Here is a 16,729-nt window from a genome sequence, read left to right as displayed (position 1 = left end):
ATTTTTGAAGAGAAATAAATGTTGTAAATGTTAACAATGATTTTATCAGGGTTTATTAGTGAAATTATTTTCTGCATTTTCCCTTCTCTAGGGGTGGGGAGAAAAGCATGTGCTACTTTTGTAAACTTGAAAATTAAATACTATGTTAAAAATGTAAAAGAGAAATGGACATGCTTGGATGATGGTGTAGAATAATGTTTCTTAAATTTTTGATTTGATCTCAGGAGCCCTTTGCACTTTTGTAAGTATTGATGACCTCGAATAACATTTAGTAGGTTTACCTATTGATATTTACCATTTTAGAAATTAAAACTGAGAAAATTTTTTTAGACTTATTGATTCATTTAAAATAACAATAATATATACCTATTTTGTGCTAACATAAGTAATGTATTTTTATGAAAATAACTATATTAACCAAAACAAAAACTTAATGAGAAGAATGGCGTTATTTTACATTTTTGCAAATCTCTTTAATATCTGGCTTAATGAAATACAGAAGGATTCTCATATTTGCATCTGTTTTCAATCTGTTGCCATATGTTGTTATGGTTAAAATATATGGAAAAAATCTGGCCTCATGCAGATATGTACTTGGAAAAGAGAAATCCTCGCAGACTCGCCCCCACGCCCTCAAAAGAAGATCTTGAGAGCACCCAGGAGTGCTTAGCCCTTCCTCTGAAGTAGAGGAGGAACTGGAAGTCAGATCTGGATTTGAGTCCAACTGATTTATTTACTAGTTGTGTAATTTTTGCATGTCATTTAAGCCTGCTGAACTAATTGTTAATTATCTATAAAATGAGGTTTGTATCCTACCCTGCAGATGAGAAAATTCAGTGGGGTGTTGTTGTGAAAGTCCTTTGCAGTAACAAAACAAAGGCTTGGGATACAACACATGTCATTTTTGTATTTTCTCTATTTAATCAAATAAGACCTTTTATAGTAGTTATGTATGAAGCTCTGAGAGTCATAGATGGTAAAGGAATAATATTTCAATTCTGTACGTTCCTTTTAAGCAAATGGAAAATCTATTTTTTACAAGAGGATATCAGACTGTCTCCTTTATTATTCTTTCCTATCCTTTCTCTCCTAACTCTGACTCTCCTCTTAGTTCATCCTTTTAAACCAACGCTCTAGTTGGGAGTTCTTTCTGAATTTCGGCGGTCTGAAGGGAACCCTGCCAGACCAGGGAGCGCTGCATTCTTACTTGTCTTGTTCTTTGACCCATTGATACACTTTTAATGGCTACAAATAACTTCAGGATCTCACACTGTCCATTATCAAGCAAAGAGCTGAATAGGGTTCTTCTCAAAGAGACTGTTTGTATTTAATCATCCCTTAAATGTAGTAATAAGAAGAATGGTAGGTTATATTTTATTAATTTTTAGATTTTATGAAACTCATTCATGAATAGTTCCTGCAACAATACTTGGAAATATGAATGGACTTTCATTATGCAAACAAGGAATTGGGCTCTGATGATGTATGGGGCCCTCCTCAGGTCAAGAGACTAGTCAGAGGCTGTCCCAGGACCAGAGCTCATGTTTCCATGGCCCTGTACTACCAGAGATAATATTCTGTACTACAATTCTTTCAGAAATATCACACGTCAAGTTCTTAAAGACACAAGATGAATTTTTGTTAGTTTCCTTTCTTTTTTTTAACCTAAAATTACCTTGATTATACTAGCTACTCATTTTCTTTCTTCAGGATTTGGAATTTGGAGCTGTGTTTATCTTTCTAAATACTTTATAAGACTCGTAACACTCACAGAGTAGATAAGAGAGGGACCCACAGATGTGTGTTTTCTACTTCTCTCTGCTGTGTTGACTCAGGCTGCTGAAAAACCAATTTGGAGTGAGCTTAGAAGATGAGATGAGGTTGCTGTGTGACAAACAGAATTCAAATCTATGTATGGTTACTGATTCATGCACATTTTTTCTTGAGTTATGTCTTCTTTTGGAAGCAAAATATGGGTGTGGTTCTACAAGAAACAAAACCATGCAGAGTATTAAAAATGCATTTTTTTCCTACAAGAGTAAAGATGTGAGGGATATTATTGATGTTTTTCTGTGCCTCTCTAATGACAGAGGGTTTTGGAGAATCCGCTTCAGTAGTTTATTAGTTTGTTATTATTTTGTTATTGTTTATTACTGGGGAAATCATTAGAAAATCATAGAACTCTGAAATATAATAAGTAACATAGATATTTTCTTGAAATACTGACTAGTCGGCTAAAAGATGAAGGTATTGTTAAAGTTGGGATTTATTGCAGTTGGCTTTTAAATATTTCCTGGCTCCTTTTCCCATCTCCTTTACTGAAAATACTTCATGCTTTTAAAATATTAAATGTTGCTTAACACATTTTCAAGTATTAATTTTTTAAGTATTAATATTAATTAAAATATTAAGATTTTTCCCTCTACTTTGTAGTGTTGAGTGGCCTATGATTTAACTTTGCTATGCTACTAACAATTTCTTTAAGTCACTTGAATGTTTCCTCTGTCTTCTCTAACCTCCCTCCAGCTCCTCTTTGTTGGAATGTTATTCATTCTTTGAAGCTCTGCTTAAATTCCACCACCTCCATAAGCTCTTTCTAGATTCCTTGTGACTCTAAGCCCTTTTACCCTACCCTGTTCTTCAACTGTTCTATGCACTTCTATAATAGAACTTATTCCAGTATTATGTGGATTAAAGATATCTGAGCTTGTGTTTATTACCACCAAACCAGGAAAGCCTTTAGAATGCCAGGACTATGTCCTATATATGTTTGCATCCTCAAAGTTCTCTCTCAACAGATGTGCATTATATTGAATTGCGTGCAACTTTTGAAACCAGAACCACCTCTTCCTTAAGTAGGTGGGAAGGCCACATTAGGATGAGCAAGGCACTTTTGAAATGAGGATGTGGTGGCCGATGCTCATGCTTTAGTAGCACAGTCATTCTTAATTCTTCCAGTGACTGATAATTTCTGTGTCCCAAATAACTGAAGTAATCTGGAGAGTTTTTAACAGATTCATAAAAATTGAGCAGAATCTAGAATAAATTTAGTAAAAAGTACATCGTGGCTTCTAGAGCCCACTGATGGGCCTTAGAGATTGACTACAAGACGTGGATTAATAAAGGGTCTCTTCCTACAAATTAATGTGTATAAATTTGCTTTTAGTTATGTTAATAGGGAGAGAAACTGCCAGACATCCTAAGTATCTCTTACTTGTTTTAGCTATGTATTATATTTATGGGAAAGAGATTTCAGATGTTCTAGGAACAATTTTCCAGATTGCTCTCATTCCAAAATCATGGAAGTAGAGATGATGCTGAAAGGGAAGACAAGGCACATTTATAAAATCTCATTCATCCAATATATCTTATGATTGCAATTATTCCAGAGAAAGCAAAAGTAAGTCTCTGTAAAACAAGAAAATGAGATCCATGTGCTCCTCCAAATCTCATGAGATGATATCACTCATATACTTGAAAAAATATTAAAATACTGCAACTCCAACTGGTGAGTTTCTGAAACCTGTATTAGTATTTTCGATGTGGTTGGAATAGTAACCACTTTTTTGTAGTAAGCGATCACAGGAGGCTTTGTTTTCTTATCCTTGGATGTCAAGGAGAACTCAGATTTATGTGGGTTCAATAAGAACATACTCAAAATCAAGTTCATGAATTGCTCTTTCATCAGCTTTTTTTGTATGTATGTGTATTTGTGTGTGGATATCTACATGCTATAATTAAATAGTAATTAGGGCAATATGAGCTAAATGTACAGAATGCTCCTGATTTCTAAGCAGTATAATCAATGAGCCAAAGGGTCCTTGTGGTGTTTAGAACATTGGAATACTTGCCTACATGGTGACTAATTTTAATACTTAATTAAGACTTCAATTACTGTGGTCAGAGCTTATCTTAATTCATAGTTGTATATTTATACTGAAGTGAACTCATTGATTACTTGAAGGTATTTAAATAAGAATTATAATCCAAATATGTCATATATTTTTCAAACAATAATGTCATTTTAGCTTCTTAATGATTATTAAAGTACTTATAAAGAATTATGATAGTAGGAATTGTGAGCAGAAATTTCTACTTTTCAGCCATAATGAAGATTTGACCACTGCCGGCAATTTCTCATTTGATATACCTACATTTGGGAGAGGGAGATAGAGATGACTCATTTTATTACTCATAGATTGTCTAAAAAAGCATTTTTAAAAATTGCTATTGAATCTTCTGACATACTGATAATGGGTGTAATTATTTTTATTCAAACACTGGACACAAATATGAAATGTAAAACAAAATTACAACATAAATGACACTTAAAATGACAAGTTTATAAAAAATGCTATCCTTTCTAAAGAGCCAATTTACAAAACCTTCTTGAATCTCCTCTCAAAGGCAGAGAATTCCATAGCTCTGCAAAACAGAACTGAAGTTACCAAAGGGGCTGATGGCATAGTTTGCCCTAATACACAGGAAAATTTCAGATATTAAATAAAGTACTGATGGCCTTGTGAAATGTGGTAAAATATATGATATTGATTTCCTTGCCCTCTACTGCCATCTTCATTCTAAGGACACATTTCCCAGACCTCTGGCCACCACGTAATTGTCCATTGAACAATGTAAGAACTCAGTGTCTGATGGGCTGAATGATTCCTCATTTTGTGGAGAAACAGCTTGAGACTCTTAGACTCTTTAATTTTGTTAAAAGCAGTATATGGAACATAGCAAGCTCATTTGGTATAAATGGCCTTTGGTGTTATTGAGTTTCTGGACAATTTCCCCTTTGTAGCCTGTACCTAGTCCTGCCATCTAAAATGTTTCCCTCAGAGGAAGCCCTGACTCATAGGCTCTCATTTTAGCTACAGAGAATTGTCTATTCCAATACAAACAATCATCTATGTTTCAGGATTTATTTGGCTGAAATAAACAATGGATTAATTGCTGAGAACGAGGGAATAAATAAAAACATGTAAATGTTGAAGTTTATAAAAAAGGAATGAACTGCTGATACGTGCATCAGCATGGATAAATCTCAGGACCAGACACAAAAGGCTACATACTGTGTGATTCCATTTATATAACATTCTGGAAAGGCAAAGCTATAGGAACAGAAATCAGACCAATGGTGCCAGAGGTAGGGGTGAGAAGAGAAGATTTGACTCCAAAAGGAGGAACTCTGGGGTGAAGAAAATATCCTCTAGATTGTGATGGTGGTCAATGTTTGTATACATTTGTCAAAACTCAAAGAAGTGTCATTCCTAAAAAGGTGAATTTTGCTCTATTTAAAGATAGCAAATATAATAGAAAAAAGAAAGAATCAAGGAAATGAATGGAGCACCCTGTGTGGGTAATTAAACTTCCTTCTAGTTACTTTGGGTTTTGATCTTTAAGTAAATTATAATAGTTTAATTTTAAACTGACGATAAATTAAATGTTTTTAAAAGAAGCATTAACACAGTTACTTATTTTTATTTAATCAGCACTTATATAATATTACCTTTATGCCAGACATTGTCTAAGAGCTTTACAAATAGCAACTCATTTAATTCTCATCACAACCCAGTGAGGTAGGCTGTATTGTTATTCTCATTTTGCAGACAAGGAAACTGAGCTGCAGGGAAGACACGCAATTTTTTCATAGTCACCCAGCTGGTAAGTGGTGGGGCCAGGATTTGGGCTCTCAGTCTGGCTTCAGAGTCTGTGCTCATAACCACTATGGTTCTGCAGATTTTATCATTATTATTATCATTTTAGCTTTTTTCCAGCTTTATTGAGGTATAATTGATAAATAAAATTGTATATATATTTAAGGTGTACAACGTGATGGTTTGATACATGTATACACTGTGAAATGATAACTTCAATCAAGTTAATTAACACATCCATCACCTCTCATAGTTACCTTTTGTGTGTGTGTGGTGAGAACACTTAAGACCTACTGTCTTAGCAAATTTCAAGTGTACAAAACATTATTATTAACTGTGGTCACCATGGTGTGTGTTAGATCCCCAGTGTGCAGACTCTTTTGATTCTACCTTCCTAGTTAGTAAAATTTGAATTACAGTTTCATCATGAGGTACAATGGATAGAGTGCTAGAGCTTGGAAACCTATTTTTGAGACCATCATTTGCATGGTGTGACTTCTGAAAAGTCACTTAATCTGTCTGAATCCTGATATAAATGGGGATGATCATCCTGCCCATATTATTTTACTGGGTTATTGAGAGTCTTAAGCATGTGTGCACTTAAACATATAAAGTATGTACAATGTATGTAAAGAGTAGGGTGCTACACAAGCCAACATTATTTATCAGATCATTTATGATTTTGGCTCACAGGACTTTCCATAACTTCTAAATGTGACTGTTTATAGCTCTGGGAGATAAGACAATATTTTTTTTAAATGGAAAAATTGAAAACTTTTCTCAAAATATGACATGCTAAAATATAAATATCCAGATTAAAATGAAAGTTCATATTTTAAGAACTTAAAAATTTCTAATACAAAAAAGAAAATATTTCTAATTATGCCTAAATGTAAAAAGATATATTTTTAGTATAACTAGTCAGATATAGATAACCTATATTTATAAAGTTTGGATATAGATAGCATTTATAATTAAATTCATTTATTCATATATTTGTCTACTTGAAAAGATATTATGCTAAAGATATTTTGATGGTTTCTCCCAGTATTGTCATTTGTTTAAAAAAAATCAGTGGTGGTCTTTAAGTTAAGGAAATAAACATCATATAATTTCTTTGAACCTAAACTCCATGTTAAGAGAAAATATTGTGCAGCCAGAGTTCCAAATCTGGATCTAGTCATTTCTTGATGTGTGACTTAATATAGGTTATTTAGCTTCTGTGAGCCTCAATTTCCTTTCTTCATCTGTAAGATAGGGAAAATAATAGCACTCATCCCAAAGCATTGATTTGAGGATTAATACATACATATAAAGTGCTTACATCGTATTTGACACATAGTAAGTACCTAATACATTCTAGCCATTATTACCATTATTATTAATATTATTTTATGGTTATTATTTTCACAGTGGCTTTTGGCCGAAAAGAGAGTATATTCACAATAAGCGGTCTGGTTTTCTGTTCAAAAATGATGGTTATGCTATTTCATAACACATATGCGGAGAGATGCACCTAATCAGTTATGTGCTCTTCTTCTACTCTATTACCAGTTTCTCTTCCTTGCTTAGATATTTCTTTCACTAGGACCATCATTTTCCTAGTCCTCTGGGGTTGGCATTTTAGAATAATTTTTCTTTATGCTCACTGCTACTTCTGTTACGCCATTTCACTCATCAAGTTCTACTGACTCTACCAAACAATATGTGTTCAACAAATAACTTTGGGGCAAATATAAATAACCCAACAGTGTCCATAATCTCAGAGAGCTTCCAAGGTGGCAGAGGAAACAGACTGTAAATATAGTGTGATATTAGAGAGATCTGCACAAAACTTGTTGGTCTGTTCTATGAAGGAGCAGAGTGGTTTGCCCAGGAGCAATACTTGAGCTTTGCTGGCTCTGTCATCCGTTTAGCTGGCAGAGCTATCTGCAATTTGTCCCTTCATCTAACTTCTCATATTTCATCAGTAATTTTATTTCTAAAATACATCCTGAATCCCTCTGCTTCTTTCTATTTCTACTGTACTTTCCTAGGCCAAGCCACCATCATCTCTCATTTGGACTAAAAGCACTTCCTAATTGGTGTCCTCACTTCCATCCTTGTCTTGCTATAATACATTTCTCACAACGCATTCAGAGTTCTAAAAAATCAGTACATTATAGTCTGTCATTCCGCTGTTTAAAAACTCTTTATTAGATTCTCATTGCATTTAGGAAAAAATCCAAACTCCTCCCTATGACCTACAAGACTTTAATGATAGGCCACGTCTCCACCTGATATCAGACCAGGCTAGCTGTATGGCTTTTTACTACTCTTGCACACCCAAAGTTTATTCTTATCTTTGAGAGGAGGAATAATGGCCTCCCAAAGATGTCCTTGTCCTAATCTCCAGAACCTGTGAATATGTGACCTTGTGTATTAAAAAGGACTTTGCAGATATGATTAAGGATCTTGAGATGAGGGAAATTATCCTGGATTATCCAGGTGAACTCAGTGCAGTTACATGTGTCTTTAAGAGCAGAGAACCCTTCCTGGCTGTGGTCAGAGAAAGAGATGTGACCACAGAACCAGTGTCAGAGTGATGCTATGTTGCTGGCTTTGAAGACAGAGGAAGAGGCCATGAGAATGTGGGTGACCTCTAGAAGCTCGAGAAGGCAAGGAAATGGATTCTCCCCTAGAACATCTAAAGGAATGCAGACTTGCTGACACCTTGATTTTAGCCCAAAGAGACCCAGACTCCTGACCTATACAACTGTAAGATAATACATTTATGTTGTTGTAAGCCACTAAGTTTGTGGTAACTTTTATGGCAGCCATAGAAAATTCCAGGCCACTCACATTTGCTGTTCCCTCTGCTTTGAATGCCCTTTTTCCCCACAGTTCTCCAGGGATAGATCTTTTTCAAATGTTAGGTGTCAGATTCACTGTTACTTTCTTAAATGAGTCTACCCTGATGGTCCTATCTTAGCATACCAACACCCCACTCCTGAGCAATTGTAAAACAGCACGCTGTTTATTCCTTCGGGGCATATCACTGTCTGGAATAACCTTGTTTGCATATTTGCTCACTTATTTATTGCTGTCTTTCCACTCAAGGTTGTAAACTCCATAGCATCAGGGACCTCGTCTGTGTTGTCCACAACTATATCCTCAGTGCCTTGAGTAGAACCTGGCAAATAATAGACTCTCAGCAAATATTTGTTGAATAAGTGAATGAATTAGACCAGGAAGGTGGTTACTTCAGGCAAAGGTCAGAGCCTGAGTAAAATGCTGAGGTGTGAAACTGCATATGTGTCTGGGAAAATCTATGTTTGCAATGGCTGTAGCCAGAAGAGGAAAGCAGAGGAGATGGGAATCAAGAAGTAGTCATTTTCCTCTTCTTCTTCTCCTCCTCTTCCTGATTAATATCATTATTATTTTATTATTATTATTATTTTAAAATATCGTGTTACTATATCTTATAAGTACTTGGGAGTAAAGAGAAACATAACAAAGGCAACAAGACTCTGACCAATTGGATGTGAGCTGAGGGAGAAGGAAGTGTCTTCCTATGCTTCTGATCTTTAGGAGTAGGATAACAGTGGCAGTGTTACTTGATATAAAGAACAATGGGAGATAATGGTTTCATTTCTGAGTGTGAATTTTGCAGCCTTGTCCAGAGGAGATTTAATGCAGGCACTTGGAAATACAGGTCTGCAGCTCAGGAGGGAAGCCTGGACTGGAGGTCATTAGCATGTAAATAGAAATAAAATCAAAAGACCTAATAGTTAATATAGTTCAAGATAATGGGCAAGGAGAGAAAAGAGCTGATAGTACAACACTGGACAGCACAATAACTTTCTGAGAAAAATTAGTAAAGGAAGTTTGACCAGAAGAGCAAGGGTGTAAGAGGACTATGTGGGACCGGGAAGCCATGAGAGGCAAGAATTTCAGTAAGAAGGGAGTTGCTAGCGTACCAAACACTATGAGGAGGAAAGAAGAAAGACCTTTGGGTTTATCAACAAAGGGGTACTGATGTCTCCTGCAGTGCCGGTGATGCTATCCTGTGCACAGGGTCAAGTATAAGAGGGAGGTGAAGGAGCGGAAGGACAAAAAGACTAGAAGGTGGGGAGTTAAGAGAAACCTTTGTTTTGTGTTTCTGTTCTGAGGAAAGAGAGGAGGGTATTGACAGAGTAATGTCATGAAGGAGATGTGAGGGGAAGGGATAAGGAGACAGGAAGGATCAACTCTGCAGGGTGCTGACACCCCTTTTCTCCCGAGGCTGCAAGTGTTGGTGTCGGGTAGATCTAAGAGCTAGGAGGCAGTGAGGACACTCACTGTGGAGGCAGACATCTCTGAAATAGAATCCTAAATCTACCATTTGTTAGCAGAGCAAACTGGAGCAGGTAAACTTCTTTGAACCAAATCCCTTATATATGACTACAGAAAAATAAAAAATAAAAAATACCTTTTAGGGTTGCTGTGAAAAAATTGAATTGATAAAAATTCACCCACTGTGTACGTATTATTATAATATGAACACTTGGGTTTGGCTACATTGGAATTGCAACAGGTTTCTGAGCTCCTCACTGAAGCACAGATGCCTAGAATCAGTTCTTCAAGAACTAAGAAATGGTCAAGCCCTCTATCCTGAATTCAGCCACGTGTATTAAACAGATACACCTGGCCAACACCTTCTGTACATTTTACTCTTTTCCAAATTGTAATGTAGGATTCCAAAGCCAAATACAGTAGAAAAGCCCAGTCACAAAGCTCCAAAGGACAAGAGAGAATGCTAATTTATCTCAGCAATTCTGAAAATATTTGCTATGGCCCCATCATACCGCGTGCTTTTGGTATGCTGGGAAGAGGATGCTGAAACCTGAGGGAAATGTGACAGGTTACATTGCGTTTTTAATCTTTCTTGGAAAGGCTGTGTTTACAGTTAAATTTAAAATAACTGTTGAAAAGCTAATAATAACTGTTCTAGTAACAGATTCTAAGATACTGGTCTGAGCAAGCACTGCATGTTTACATACACCGATTCTGCTACAAGTCCTGTGATTTTATCTTATCATCTTTGTACCCTCAGCATCTAGTACACTTTCTGCGAGTTGCAGATCCTCCATAGATGTTTTTTGTCTCTGCGCTTCAGTTAGGATTTGACACAAGGTGCCTGAAAATTGTGCCAAGGCTTTGGTATTGGGCTGTTAGTGTCTAAAGTGGTCTCATGGGAGAATAGAACTGGCAGCCCATAAAATAGTTAAATTTTTTTCTGTACATTTATTTTCCTGCTATTCCTTATGAATATTTAGCAAGGTGTTTTTCAAGGACTGGCCTCTCTCAGATATTCTAGAATGTATTGGCAGTAGGGTAATATTTAGTCCTTACTCACCCCGTTCATTTAAGTGGGAGCAGGACACCCCTCAGGATCAGAGTTGTGGTGACAGAAGTAATTGAAATGAGACATGTCTAAGTGCAACGTTAAATTGAAAGGTACAGGGTTAGAGCTGCTTGGAAAGCTGACCTCCTCTGGAATACTTCTCCCGAGAGTCTAGCTCCAAAGCTAAAATTCAATGGTTTTTGGATTTCTTGTGTTAAGAAAAGCGGTAAAAATGAATTATTTAGCTAATCTCACCCTATCATCTCTTCATTTTTCTGTACTTCTGCTGGGCTTAGTGCACGTCACACATATTTATATGCTCTGGCTTATGTTTCTTTATTTCATGTAAATGTATTTTCTTAGCATCTACATGTGTTCCTTAAAGGCAATGGGCATGACTTTGACTACTTTTTTGTCATCCTCTCCCTCCAGTGCTTAGCCCAGTGCAGAGTACGTGATCACTGCAGAGTAACTATAAACAGTTGACTCACCTCTATTGTATAGAACAGCCATTCTGATTCTAGGGGGACTCAAGGTAGCAAATGTATTACATTGTGTAGAACATTAGTGTGGCGCAAAACGTCATGAATATTGCTCTTAAATGGCGTGTGCAACTGGGACCACCATATTCCCCCAAAAGCTAGTTTAGAGATAATAACACCACCTTCTACTTTTATGTGGCTCTTTGCAATTTGGAGCTGAGTTAATAATACATTACTCATTTTAGTGTCACTAAGCCCTGTACATTGGTCAGGGCAAAGCCCTTTACTCAGATGAGAAAATTGGAGTGCACAGTGATAGAGGACTTTGTGTTTACGAAATTGGAGAGTGGCAGATCTGATATTTGAAGTGAGGCTTTCTGCAGCCAAGGGCAGTGTACTTCCCATTCCTCTGCACTGGCACAGTAGACTGTTTTTCCACATTAGAAAACTCTCTAGGACAAGAGGGACCTGCAGATGTGTCCCCCTAAACAAGAGAGATGGAGAGATAAGGAGAGAATATTAATTCAGAGTATGATGCATCACAAATTTATCTGTCCAAAACAGTTTCTTCACCTGGACTTTACCTGGGCACGGTTTTAATAGTCTCCTTTCAGAATCTGGGAAAAGAAACAGTCTGGCAAGGGGGCAAGAATACTTCCTCTTTAGTGAAAAGAAAGGGTTAAAATGTGATCCTTTGAAAGTTTAAGGTGGACAAGAGTTGTGAATTATCTACATTCCAAAACTAGGTGAAAAGGCTGTATTTCGTCCCTAATGTCTTTTTTGGTTTATAGGGAAAAAGTTAAGGGGTGTGTGTCTAGAGGAAGGGTTAAGGAGGAGGGAGAGAATAAGACTGTTTCCTTCTAACAGCCTTTCTTTGAAAAAAAGAAAGGAAAGAGAAATAAACGTTTCTTTCTGTGATTAAGCCCCATTTATGTTTAAAACGTAAATGAAAGAGGGATAGTTCAAGGCGCAGAGGCGCGTGTTCTGATTTGGTTGTTTACCATCAATCAGACCGTTGCTTGGCAGACACTGGATGGTTATGAGCCTGAACAAGCTGAAAAGGGGCAGGAAAAGAAGTGGAGGCAGCATTCTTCCTATTTAAAGCTGCATCACTTGAAAAAAGTTTTCGCAGACTGTGCTGGAGCCGGTGCTGAAAAAGGGGGTTTGCAGAGGCTGCCCTGGGGCTGGTGCTGAAAGAAGAGCCCGCAGCTGACTTCATGGTGCTACAATAATCTTAGAAGCTACTTTTCACTCCCAGGAGGACCCACATGTCTAATATTTAGACATGATGGCAAACTGGGTGGAAGCAAGACCTCTCCTCATTCTGACTGTTTTATTAGGGCAATTTGTCTCAATAAAAGCCCAGGAAGAAGGCGAGGATGGTGAGTTAGCCGTTTGCTTTGCTTGTGGTGTTTATTGCACGGTTTGGGAAATAGGTGGAATGTTAAGCTCAGGAAGAGAGTGAAGAGGAGGTTCTGGTTTGAAGTTGAGAAGGGGGCTGACAGCACCTGGAAAGGGCTCGGAAGACAATCGGGATGTTTGTAATTCCGTAGCTTCTACATCTGTCGTTGGAAAGAGTACAGTGCTGAATATTTCTGGGAAAGCCTAGGATAAGTCCTTTTGCCTGAATGTGGAGAGTGGGAAGTTTAAAAGAAAAGAAGAGTGCTTAAAACGAAGCACTAAAGGCGCTTTTAGTGAGAAGAGCCCTGCTCTGTGGGCTGGCGTTTTCAGAGCAGGGAAAAGTTGCCGTAGAGGCTGGGTAGGGTGGAGTCTTTTTTTGTACGGAACTTCAGCAGCTTCATAAAATTCTTTGTTTAGAAAAGCCTCTGCAGCTCTCTGATAACTGGTTTTTCTTTGTCTTTGGCTTCTTATTCTTTTCTCTTTACAGACTTTCACTTCTCCGTTTTCGTTTGCGATCTTAAAATCACTTTTGCTTAGTGAGAGACAGTCTCGTTTATTTCTCCATGACAGAGGCTGATAGAAGCCAGATTTCTTAAACAGTGGTATTTTCCCACCCTACTGACTTGATTATCAGGACAGTGGTGGCTCCTTCTTGGATGGTGAAAGGCAGGAAATCAACATGCCTTCTATATAATTTATTTATCGTGGAGTGTTTGTATGGGCATTATTCTTTAGCCACAAGTGTTGTGTCTTTTCTTTTCTTTTAATTTAAGACAAATCTTGCCTGGTTACCAGGTTTTTTCCCTATGCAATTTGCATGTGTTAGGGTTGGGTTATATGGTATGGTTAAGCAAAAATGCAGGGCTACTATAGTATATAAGAAAATGTTTAAATTGATTCCATTGATTATTAAATTCTTACTGTCCAGGGCTGATTTCAAATACAGACTTGTACTCTTTCATAATAGGCCTAATAGATTTTCATAACTGTTTAACATCAAACTTAAGCTATTAAAACTTAGCACATTTATTAAACTTTTCTGTTACTATCTTTTGTATATATTTTTGTGTGTGTATATATATATATGCACACATACATATACACATGTACGCGTGTATATATATTTTTAGTACCTGCTTCTGTGTATTTTTTCTCTAAAGATGTTCATAAAACTAATTTAGAGACCACTAGTTCTAAAAAACATTTAAAGAGTGAAAATAAGAATCTGGGATGAATACCCAACAATCTGTCTGTAGTCCCATAGAGGGGGCACTTTCTAAAATCTTGGAACTTTTTATATTACTTTTTATGTTTTAAAAAATGAGCCAATTTATAAAAGTGAAAAACTCTGGAGTTTCTTTGTAGTGATGTGAAAAGCATGCATTGTGTGTGTGTGTGGGGTGGGGGAAGACAACTGAACAGGAAGGAGAAGTCAGGAAAGGAGAGAAAAAATACAGAAAATTACGATAGAAATAGAAAATCTGATTATAAAAGAAACAGTTCAATCCCCTCCGCAAACAAACAACCAACAACTTTAATTTAAAGCTTAATACAACTTTCCTTGTTAATATATTTTAAATTTGAATAAGTAACTTTTACAAAGTATGGAAATACTTGAACATGTAACTAAAACAGTGTTTCAGAAGGTGTGTGGAATAAGGCATACATTAAAAGATTTTCCCAAATAGTTGTAATTATTCTGTAGGATGTTTCTGAAAAGTGAGCACAGTTTAATTTTCCTTACTACTAATTTACATAAATGTTAGGAATGTGATGCTTGATGCAAAAATGTGCCCAGCTCCATACCAACCCCTCTCCCCACAGTATAACCAAACAGCACAGAAACTGGAATTTCAAACATCAGATTTTAGGGAAAAAGAGTAATTGCTTGCATACGTATTGTAAAAAAGAAATCCCTCTTTTATTACTCAACCTAAGAGAATATATGTGATAAATTTCAGTAGCAAAAGAAAGTAGTTATGGCCCTAATTAAAGGTAACATAGAAAAGAATTCCAAAATCTATTATATTCAGAGTTACATAACTTGTATTATACTTAATTATCACGCATATTTTGGTTAAAGTTATATTGCATGGATACTTGTCAACACTTTATTTCCCCTGTTCAGGCTTGTCAGAAGCTTAACAAAAGTGTCAGAATTTTGAAACTCCATGTGATTTTAAGTTTAGGGAAGAGTAAACTTAGGTAAATGTTTTAAACTAAGGAAATATCTAAGACATACATGCAAAACAAGTACACGTTATCAATTTTAGCTACAACTAAGTAATATAACGTGATACTGACTTTGTGTACAAATCTGTTACCCCCCTCCACCCACTGCTTGGAAATGTAAAGGCCTGTTATCACATGTAAGTACATATTTGCAAGCTTTTATTTTTTTCTTTTCAAGACTTCAAGATATAGTTTTCCTCTATTTGACTGCGGTTGTTTATCGGAAATGTAAAACATAAGCAAAGCGTCTGCCTGATAGAAATACTTATGAATGATGAGATTAAAGGAAGTAAATAAAGTTTTAGGCCAAAATCATCACTACTTCTCACTAAATTTTAAGAACTGAATTTTTTTTTTTTTTAAATCATAAGAACTGAAAGGAGAAAGTTGGGGAGTTGGGCTAACTCTAATAGTTGGAACTATTAAGTAGCAAAAATCAGAATGAAGATGACAAAATCAGCTTTTCATGAGTTTTTTTTGTGTGTATATGTTTCTGGTGGGGGGTGGTGCTTTGAAAAGTTTCCCATTTATTTTTTCTAAGAGAAAATACAAGTACATTTATAATAATTTTTATATTCCTAAATAAAAGTCTAACAGCTAGTGAGCTATATGCATTCCTGTTTTTAGAAGTGGACATACTTAATCTTAGAAAACAGTTTTTGATATGAATCACTGATTTGAACAACAGAGGAACAATGGAGAGAAGGGAAGGTGAGGAACTGTATCATTTTATTTCCAGGACTATAAATGTCAGTGCTTTTCAGAGGCCAAGCAGGTAACACAAACAAGTGAAGCAAGCAAGAGTTTATACATCAACAGGGGATGATGGGCCTGTGGAAAACTGAAGATGCATGCCCACTTTAAGGCATTCAAAACTCACATTTGCAGAAAGCATTGAATAAGCCAAATACAATATAATTGAGTGCCAAGTTTGGCTCATGGACCATAAATTTGCAACCCTCTTGTGGCAACCCTACACTGATATCCTGGACCCAAGCCAACTTCTCATTATCAAGAGATGACGGGCTCACAGTCCTTTCTATATTGTGGTCTTCTGCATTTTTATTATGTATGTCTGCCATGTATCTCATCCTTAAAATACAGTTATGAACAAGTGGATGCTTAACACTCAACAGAACCTGGATGGGAATCTTTTTAAAGGAGGTAGAGAATATGAATACATAGCTTAAGATACTTGTTCACTCATAAATTGTTTTAAACTCATTACTGTGGAAATAGATATTTTGGATCATGTAAGACGTGCAAACTTTTATAATGGATGTTTTAATCTGGGTTCAGCTCCATATAGCAGAATGCAGTAGTTTAAACAAACAAACAAAAAGGTGTTTCTTTCCTTATATGAAAGAAGCTTTTAGTTGGATAGTGAAAACCTGGCTTATTGGCTCTACAAACTCATCAGGGGCTCAGTCTCTTTCTATCTCTCTACTCTCATATCCCTAGGGTATAGTCCTTGGTATTATGGTCCTAGATGGTGGCTGGAGCTCCAGTCGTTACATTTATTTTCCAGACATCTGGCGAGAGGATGGGTGATGGAGGCTGTGATTCCCTTTTTAGTGGAGACTAAGTCT

General features: G+C 36.4%; 1 protein-coding gene across 2 annotated transcripts in view; it reads left to right on the top strand.

The window, feature by feature from the left end:
* LOC124238016 (collagen alpha-2(V) chain-like) overlaps positions 1-16,729 on the top strand; it is a 400,620-nt gene that overhangs the window by 246,460 nt on the left and 137,431 nt on the right. The window contains exon 1 of one of the 2 annotated variants that reach the window (XM_046658381.1): positions 12,606-12,889. The exons of the other annotated variant lie outside the window; for it this stretch is intronic. Coding sequence (XP_046514337.1) covers positions 12,793-12,889 — 97 coding nt within the window. The 5' untranslated portion in view covers positions 12,606-12,792. Of the gene's footprint in view, positions 1-12,605; positions 12,890-16,729 lie in introns of those variants that run through there. 2 annotated transcript variants of the gene reach the window in all.

This window comes from Equus quagga, chromosome 4 (genome assembly GCF_021613505.1).
Source record: "Equus quagga isolate Etosha38 chromosome 4, UCLA_HA_Equagga_1.0, whole genome shotgun sequence".
NCBI classification, from domain to species: Eukaryota; Metazoa; Chordata; class Mammalia; order Perissodactyla; family Equidae; genus Equus; species Equus quagga.
Note: the sequence above shows the minus strand (reverse complement) of the source record. Positions and strands in the feature narration are given on the sequence as shown.